At 35.7% G+C, this 10,000-nt stretch overlaps 1 protein-coding gene across 3 annotated transcripts in view; it reads right to left on the bottom strand.

Moving 5' to 3' along the window:
• Positions 1-10,000, bottom strand: part of LOC137645926 (GTP-binding protein 2-like) — an 86,076-nt gene that overhangs the window by 60,390 nt on the left and 15,686 nt on the right. The window contains exons 1-2 of one of the 3 annotated variants that reach the window (XM_068378979.1): positions 1,110-1,393; positions 592-847 (exon numbers count right to left, since the gene is read on the bottom strand). In XM_068378979.1, coding sequence (XP_068235080.1) covers positions 592-780 — 189 coding nt within the window. In that variant the 5' untranslated portion in view covers positions 781-847; positions 1,110-1,393. Of the gene's footprint in view, positions 1-591; positions 848-1,109; positions 1,394-10,000 lie in introns of those variants that run through there. The other 2 variants (XM_068378981.1, XM_068378980.1) reach the window with 2 other exon arrangements.

The following is a 10,000-nucleotide window of genomic DNA, read 5'->3' as shown; positions in this document are numbered from 1 at the left end:
CTTTTGTCAAGAATCTATTGAAGGAAACTTTACATTTGTGTTTATAGAGGACCTGGGAAAGACAGTAAAACACCTCTTCATAAAAGATGCCAATATCGCTGCATTTCAACTTTCTCGATAAAAATGCTGGTCTAGTGCAGTTAGTAGGCCTACATCATAAGCGGTCTTGTATATAAGTCACGTGCTAATTACATAGCTAAAAAAAATAAGTATATGTAAATAGGACTGCAGTTTCTGAAGTTTAAAACATTACAGTCCTGGTGCTTGATAAAAGTAATGAAAAACACGGATCATTTAATCTTATCGTATTACTAGATTACAGGACACAAGAATAAAAATACTGCAGAGTGAGTTAGCATCCATAATATTACAAGAGACTACTGTAAAAGTCTAACGCGCGGTGTACGTGTACCCAAGACTTACAAATCGAATGAAACATGAATGTTAGTGCAACATTGTTTATCATCACTAGATAGTATGTTAATCCAATTTTCTCTATATTAATTGTAATTTCCATTTTTGATGTAAGAATGACTTCTTGAACACTTTCAAAGCAACCCAAGTAACAGAAGAAATCCTTACGCTTCTTACCTCACTCGTATCTTTCTGTTTTCTCCTCGCTCCCTTTGAATTTGGTTTCCTTTCACGATCATTCCTCTTCTTTTCCCTGACTCCCTTGGAGGTACTTGGCTTTGGTCGCTCACCTTCGTCAGGACCAAACAGGTCAATGACCCCGTTGTTGACGAGGTCATCTCCAGAATCATCGCTCCCTTCCATCATTCACAGCAAACGTAACAGGTAGTTAACGAGGGGTCGCTCGGAAGACAGATAAACTACAGCGAAGCAACTGTGAATTCAGAGAGAATAAGATGTCTCCTGTTTCATATAAAAGTAAGCTTACATATGTAAACTAAAACGCAGTTAGGTGTACATTACCTTAGCAGTTATGACTGTCAACACCTTAATTTATTTTTATTCTATTCTTTATTTTGTTTTAACAAGTAAAATAAACAATTACACAAAACATAAAATGGGGGAAATAAAGTCTTGGCTGGAAAGCTGCAAATCATTTCAACCTGATCAGCTCATCACGAAATATAATGGCTTACCGAATTCGTGAGCTTAAGAATCCATCAGCATCGTGAGATCGTGAGAAGAGATCGCGTTTAACCGTGATCAGCTCTAACACAGATTTTTCTTTCCTATATGAATAAGTGTGTTAAGGACACAAGGCTTTTTTACACAAGAACACACACACACACACGAACTCACACAAAAACAAATCTAAAAGTTTGGATGCGTTAAGTCCCTGTGTCCAGCTCAACAGGTAGCTGAATACTCGACAGAAGATTCAAGTTGGCCCTTGGCTTTCTCCCCCTGATGCCCCACGATGTAAATAGACTTGTAAAAGAAGCAAGTAATTGGGGAAGGGGAAGGAGAAAGGGGGGGAGTTACATACAAGCGCCAAAATAGTGCACGCGGAGAACGAATGCTACAAAGCTTGGCACCACAACGCTCAAATGGGATGACCCGAACGAGCCTATGTTTTCTGTTTCTTGTGACGCTGCGTTAGAGACCCAGAGTAACTAGGGTATATTGCTGTCTCTCTTGGAAATCTCAAGAACGTTGTTTAACGACAAAATACCAAGGGGTTAGAAGATTCCGTGCTCTTTCCGAAACAGATATCAGGCATATTCAGGCACTATTATTTGCAGCATTATTTCGGAGAAATGAACAGTAGTGAAAAATTGGCTAATCTCCATAATGATGGGGGACCAGGTGTGATGTTCAACTGGTATTAAAAACATTGTGCAAGGGAGCACTTCACAGGTGAACATGAACATGCGAGTGAGGAAATTGAAATTTCTAGTTGAGGAATTCGGCACAATTATACATACATATAAAACACAAATATTTACCATATGAGAGAGAGAGAGAGAGAGAGAGAGAGAGAGAGAGAGAGAGAGAGAGAGAGAGAGAGAGAGAGAGAGAGAGAGAGTTTTTATACCAATAGATGAATAGACAAACCAGGGTTGGAAACATCAACTAAATGCAATAGATTCAAATTTTAACACACATACATACAAACGCACGCGCGCACACTCACATATAGTACACATACACACACACACACATATATATAGATATATATATATATATATATATATATATATATATATATATATATATATATATATATATATATATATATATATATATATATCTATATATATGTGTGTGTGTGTGTGGGGGGGGGTTTAGCAAACTCACAAACATGGGGGACTTGTAAATATTTGGGAAGAGATTTGATATGCCTATGGAAGTCAAGGCAATTGTAAAGGGGGATTGTTGAAAGATCTCTCCTGAACGGACGTGAAGTGTGCTTGCTATAGGCAAATTAAAATAAAAGAAAGTTGAAGATGATGCCATGAATAGTTCACAAGATATTATTATTATTATTATTATTATTATTATTATTATTATTATTATTATTATTATTAAGCTACAACCCTAGTTGGAAAAGCAGAATGCTATACGCCCAGGGGCACCAACAGGGAAAATCCCCCAGCGAGGAAAGGAAACAAGGAAAAATAAAATAGTTCAAGAACAGTAACATTAAAATAAATATCTCCACTACATAGATTGGTGAAAAGAGAGCATAATTCGGAGGTGTTGACAAGGGAGGCGAGGGGTTCCTAGTGCTGGATTAAAAGAAATGTTTGAAATACAGGGCATTAATGATATCTGGGAAATACGCGAGTGCGTGCATGATAAAGACGAATAGCGTATGTGTTATGCGGCTAGGCCACTGCTGATCAGCCATCTTATCATTATCATCATCATCTCCTCCTACGCCTATTGACGCAAAGGGAGTCAGTTAGATTTCACCAATCATCTCTATCTTGAGCTTTTAAATCAACATTTCTCCATTCATCTCCTGCTTCACGCTTCATAATCCTCAGCCATGTAGGCCTGGGTCTTCCAACTCTTCTAGTGCCTTGCGGAGCCCAGTTGAAAGTTTGGTGAACTAATCTTACTTGGGGAGTGCGAAGAGCATGGCCAAACCATCTCCATCTGCCCAATATTCTTCTGAGGGCTTTATTCTCAAATCTACAAAACCTGTTTGTATATGAATCAGTGAATATTATAAAGCGTTTATATTCACACGATGATCATTTCAACCTCCTTGGGTTCATCTGCGATTCATCAGAAAAAGTGAGATTATGGCAGGAAAGGCAGCCTCTCTATTGCTCCTCCTAGGCAAAATGGCTCAGTATTAAAAATGGTTATTTATACACACACACACACACACACACACACACACACACACACACACACACACACACACACACACATATATATATATATATATATATATATATATATATATATATATATATATATATATATATATATATATAAGCATTATCTTATGTAAGTTGTTATCACTTGTGTTGTTTGTATTGATAAGTACTAAAAAGAAGTATTGAATCAAAAGCTCAAAATAGAGACAACTAGCGAAATCTAACAGAGGCCCTTTGCGTCAATAGGTGTACGAGGAGATGATGATGATGCTTATGAAAGAAAAAAGTTTATAAAGTATTAAACTGTAATTTTCATTATTGGCCCCCAATGTGCTCACTAAAACCTTCAATGCCGAAAAAAAATACGGTCTTAGAGTGAAGTACTTTCCCCCCCCCAAAAAAAAAAACAAATTCTAGAAACAAATCATATTTCTATGAATACCAGTAAAAGCTAGATTTTACAATTAATCTATTTTCTCATTACTTTTTTTAGTTAAAGTTTATTGTAGTGTGTAATTCATCCAGTTTGCCAAAGGGGTGTGGTAAGTTCTAGAGGAAATAACTGAAAAAAAAAAATCGTACTTAACTGGTAATGCTAGCATTCCCCTAGCTGCTATAGTGTATCTCATAGGATAGTGCCTTCAGGCATTTGCTTCTACGTCACTCTATATATATATATATATATATATATATATATATATATATATATATATATATATATATATATATATATATATATACCTACATACACATATATATATATATACATACACACACACACACACACACATATATATATATATATATATATATATATATATATATATATATATATATATATATATATATATATATATATGTATATATATATATATATATATATATATATATATATATATATATATATATATATATATATATATATATATATATATATGTATGTGTGTGTAGACAGACACAGATACATAAATAAACATACACACGTACACACACGTATCAGTATATATACTGAAAGGGTTTTGTGTATCACCATGATCAGCAAAGTTGTACTAGTCAGGGTAATACATGCAACGTTGGTTTGCTGTGAGCGACGAGATCCAAGTCTCCCACCATCATCAGTCCGCAGTGGCCAGAGTGGTGATGAAAACTGGTCAAACCCCAGACATGAGCAAGGACATGTCCGAGGCCTTTGTCCTTTAGCAGCCTAGAAACGGATGCGTTAGTTATTGTTTGGTGTGTGTGCGTGTGTGTGTGTGTGTGTGTGTGTGTGTGTGTGTGTGTGTGTGTGTGTGTGTGTGTGTGTGTGTGTATGATTCAAGATCTGCAAACCTTTCGGTTCTTCGCAAGTTTTTTTTAGGAGTGAGTTGCTTACTCAGTTTTCATTTACACTTATACGTGATACAACACAGTTGGCTGACCACCAGGTATATTATTGAATCCTTATGTCAAAACATAAGAAACGTTGCTTTTTTAATAGAAGAGTCAGCTGTAGTTCAGTCCCGAGGGACACCAGGTAGAAAAATTGACTTGCAGTTATAAAAACTATTTCTAGCCAAAGCCAAAATTCATCTTAGTACTATATACATTCGAGAAACACGAAGCCCATCTTCTCGTGAAAAACTTTCTCCTGCACTGGAATGCCAAGAATCAGGAGTAGCTGGGAAATCAAAACTCCTGTGATATTCATGAAAACGAGTGGTAGAGAATTGTCCAAATATTAGAAACGTGATTGAGATGATTTGGGCCATGTGATGACCTCAGACTAATATGGCCTATTACTTAAGAGCCAGAAAAAGGAAAGGCCTTAATAGATCAAGAATTATGATGGGCGTAATGAAGCCACCCATTCTTGTGAATGAGGTAGTCTTCGATGCAAAGCTTTGGTAAGAAATTGCAATGATAAAAACAAAAATCTAAGATGAATTAATTGTGTTGCAGTAAGCTCAAGTCCCAAATTAAATCTGAGACAAATATGGGATGAATTGTAAGAAGGGAATGGAAAAATATATTTTATTAATAAATTATCTGTTTTTTAAGTAAAAAAATGCTTTTGGAAAAAAGATAACGTAGGTAGATAAATACCAACAGAGACTATTTGTACTGCTTAGACAGGAGAACCAGCAAGTTATAATGGAAGTTTTCCACATCTTTTGATGCAGAGTACTGAGGCTATATATCCATGTCTCTATAAACTTAGGAAATATAAGAAAATGTAAATGTTATTGGACACAAGGGCAATGTATTGACATTGATGTGGTGACAGATGTGCGAAAACATACAGTTCGGAGAGGAATTAAATATAGTAACTGGGCGTGACAACAAAAGGCCTCAAGCTTCAGAGTATACTGTTACTGTACCGTCCAGTACAGTCTTCTTCTTCTTCTATTAGCGTGCCTTTTCCCCATTCGTATGGGGTAACACGGTTGCCTTCTTTTGAAGGACTTTGCTTTGGCTTTTGGGGTGGACCGTAGTCCCGACCGGATGCCCTGCCTGACATCGCCTAGACCCCGCCATCATATGTTTATGTGTTGTCCCAAGGTGATTCTACAAATCATCTGATAAATTACAAACAAATAGGCTACCTGGACAGTCATTGCATATCATATGAATGTTTTGGAGCCTGATATTGTAATATACAACTCTTTCTCTGCGATAGTTTTTGTATTTGAATTTATCATACTAGTTTTAACAGAAATATTTGGTCCCGTCACAGGTATTTTGAAGATGACGAAACTCTCGTAACAGTCGTAAGACAAAAATTTTTATCTCTTGATTAGATTATTATATACCTGATATTTTTTACTCTATATCTGTGTTAAGAATTCCATACACTTCGAAACTTTGATGATTTGAAAGGCACCTAGGCTCGGGGTAGAGCATGTTGTTATACTTTTCCATCATGTAGAATCTTTTTGTATGACGTTATCATCCCAAGACTTGTTGTAGATGATTTCAACATTACGGTTCTCTCAATCTCAACGAGATTATTCGGGTTGATTTCACATCGAGGAGCTTAATGCCCGTATCATGATTTTTACTCAGTGAGAGAGAGAGAGAGAGAGAGAGAGAGAGAGAGAGAGAGAGAGAGAGAGAGAGAGAGAGAGAGGTAATGTAACTTGAGAAATTAAGAAAAAGAAGGACGCCACCTTTCTATTGTTTACATTCAACAGCACCAAAACAAATCATGGCGAAAGCCGAATGCGTTCCCAGTATTGATTCCTTGGCGCAAGGCGCCAAAATGTCATTACTGTCTTTGTCTGAAATATTTTTCAAATGGCGAATTTATATATTTTAAAGTATTCTATTTCATTTCATAGAGCTTACCATTACATACCTAACAACGAAGAGACCTATACGACGGAAGGACATATAAATTTAAGAGGTGGGGCGCATAAACAGAGGGACAAGGAATAAAAGTAGGCCACGAAGTAAATACCATTCTCTTTAAACTTAAACATTGCTTTGGTGGAATTGTTCTTAAAGGGACGTTGCCCAGATGCTGTTGCTTGATTCTCTCTCTGGCAACGCATGTTTTCTTGGCAACTCTCTCCACTAGAGGTCGTTAATTGCCAATGAGAATTTAAAAGGTTCGTTGTTCTTGGTTAACAAACCTTTGTAATGTTATTTGGGCTCATAAGAATTATCCAAGGTCATGAGCCGTGTATTAATCTTAGTTTTAAATCCTCTTTGATTTACTTGCATAATAATAATAATAATAATAATAATAATAATAATAATAATAATAATAATAATAATAATAATGGCATCTTTACTATTATAACTATCATTATCATTATTGTTATCTCAAATGCACTTTACTCCAATAAAAAAAATTATTTCGAAATCATGGCGACATTACGCAAATACAGCAAGTAATGTCATTTACAGGAATTACTGATCCATTTGGTTTTGGCGCAGCAAAGTAAAGAAAGAAAGCTTAGGGCAACAAACGCATATCGCATGATATCCGTTCAAAAGTTGAAGTCAACAGAAGATATATGCGCAGGTACAAGTATGAATATTGATAAGTGGGGAAAGATTTCTCTGATGGTAACTTTCGTTTCATGTTTTTCTTCGACAGTATTTAATCATCATCTTCAGAAAAGGCTTATGATTAGATTTAATGCTTGGCGTTAATAAATTCTAAAAACGGATTCTCATTTCACATTAAACGGTGTGATACAGTCAACACCAGTGCGCGAATATTCTAGTTGACAACAATTATTTGTCAATCATCATTGTTTAGCCTAAAATCAAACAATGCAAAAAGGACTTTCAGATTATCTACAGTCAGTCAGTCAGTCAACAATATTCCCAACCCATTTTCTCTTTACTGTCTTATTGATCTCACGATTTCAGTGGCCACTGAACAAAGTCCTAATTGATCAATACGTCAGTTGAAGTCATGTCCCCAGACAAAGAACTTTTGTTAAATGGGTGTAAAACGCATTGTATGCGTTTGTTCTTGACTCTTAAAACAAATTTGTGGGAAAATCTTTCTCTTACACACACACACACACACACACACACATATATATATATATATATATATATATATATATATATATATATATATATATATATATATATGTGTGTGTGTGTGTGTGTGTGTGTGTGTGTGTGTGTATGTGTGTGTGTAAGAGAAAGATCTTCCCACAAATCTTTCTCTTACACACACACACACACACACACACACACACACACACATATATATATATATATATATATATATATATATATATATATATATATATATATATATATATATATATATATATATATATATATATATATATATATATATTAAGACGTTTCTCCAGCAGGAGAACTTCCAGAGTAACACCCATAATTCTTCATCAACTGCAATATCACTGCTGAACTCCTTGTGTAACAAAACTTTTACATCCATAATCGACTCATATATCGACGTAAAAGGCCCATTAACAATGCATTAGGCGCCTTACTCTTAAAATACTCATACTTCCACGCCAACAATAATTATTACATTATATTACCACTTTTCTCATAACATCAGTTCTTCTTACACCACAAAAGACGAATCTATACTATGTAAACAGTGCATTCAGTACCAATCTTTTCATTCAAACTCACATTTCACTTTTACTAAGGAGAGTTGATTCAGCAATCTCTTCATACATTCACAACTAGGGTTCCACAGCCAATTTAGCCCCGTAGTTTTGTACACACAACAGCACTGCTAGTTTTATTTGTTTCGTTTAGTACACGAATCGTACCATATCCATTTACATTTACTCCCAACTACTTACATGAGATGGTGCGGGCACGTGTCGAAGTGGATGGTGGGGAGGGAGTGAGGAGGGTTTGGGAGGAACCTTTTGGGGGAGAAGATCAAGAGGGAGGTACACAACTTTACTCTTGCTGATATTTAATGTAGATTTTCTCATCTTGAAATTACAAACAATCTTATTTTATTAGTTTCTACAGTTTCGTTTTACTGTCAATCAGCAAAGTGTTATCTTCAAACACAATCTTTCCACACACTATTCATTACTAATTTTCTTACCTCACAGCTTCTCTCCTAAACATGCATTCCTTTCTCTGACATTTAACACATCTCCATCAATAGAGATATTAAACATTCATGTAGACAAGACACCTTAGTCTCAGATCTATTTTCACACCAAGCCAGTCACTTATCTGCTATCAGATTCTAACACATACTTCATTTACATCTTTAAAATATTCCATTACTCCCAAGAACTTATATTCTATAGTATTCAATGGAGTCTCGGCACCAACCACATTACACCTCTAACGACTCGATCGTCATCTCTAGCTACGTTCATACAAACCAAACAGAGCCTTTGCCTTTTACTTCCTGTCTCTTCGTATAAGAGTTTCTTAATAAACATTTGATCCGCACAGCTAAACACATTCTGTTCTTTCTCCCTTCCTGTCCGACATATATAATGAGAATGACAGATAATTAGATGAACATTAAGAATAACAAGATGAGTCGCTAGAGATTGCAACGGAAGCAAGGGAAGGAAGAGAAGACGATGAATTGACGAACTAAGAAAGTTTTTGGGCATGGACTGGTATAAATAGACCATAAACAAACCCAAGCGTAAGGACATATCTGAGGCCTTTGTTCTGCAGTGGTTCTAGTAATATTTGATGATATATATATATATATATATATATATATATATATATATATATATATATATATATATATATATATATATATGTGTGTGTGTGTGTGTGTGTGTGTGTGCGCGTATGTATGTGTGTGTGTGTGCGTATGTGTGTGTGGCTACATGTAAATATTTTGAGTCATCGCATGTTGATTCGCAATTGTTTCCCCTATATATGCATGGGATAGAAGCATTGTTTAGGAAGTGCCTCATCATCCCGGAAGTGATGTTCGTTCGTTGTAGATCGACTATGCAAAAAAATTATGAAAGTTATGGGCTCTTGCGCTAAGGCAGCCCATAATGGAAGTGATGGAGCGCATCCATCTATGGTGCAGTGCAGGTGAATGGTGTTCGACACGATGCTGATAAGCCTTTATGTGTAGGAGTAAGAAGAGGCTAAAATGACTGAAGTATTCTGCACATGGAGTTCATCCACGATTCTGTAACTGATGTATAAATGGGAGTATGACTATATCTTTATCTACTTTTCCGGAACTACCTCTGATAGGGTGATAC

This window comes from Palaemon carinicauda, chromosome 8, assembly GCF_036898095.1.
Source record: "Palaemon carinicauda isolate YSFRI2023 chromosome 8, ASM3689809v2, whole genome shotgun sequence".
Classification (NCBI taxonomy): Eukaryota; Metazoa; Arthropoda; class Malacostraca; order Decapoda; family Palaemonidae; genus Palaemon; species Palaemon carinicauda.
This window is presented reverse-complemented; position numbering and strand designations above follow the sequence as displayed.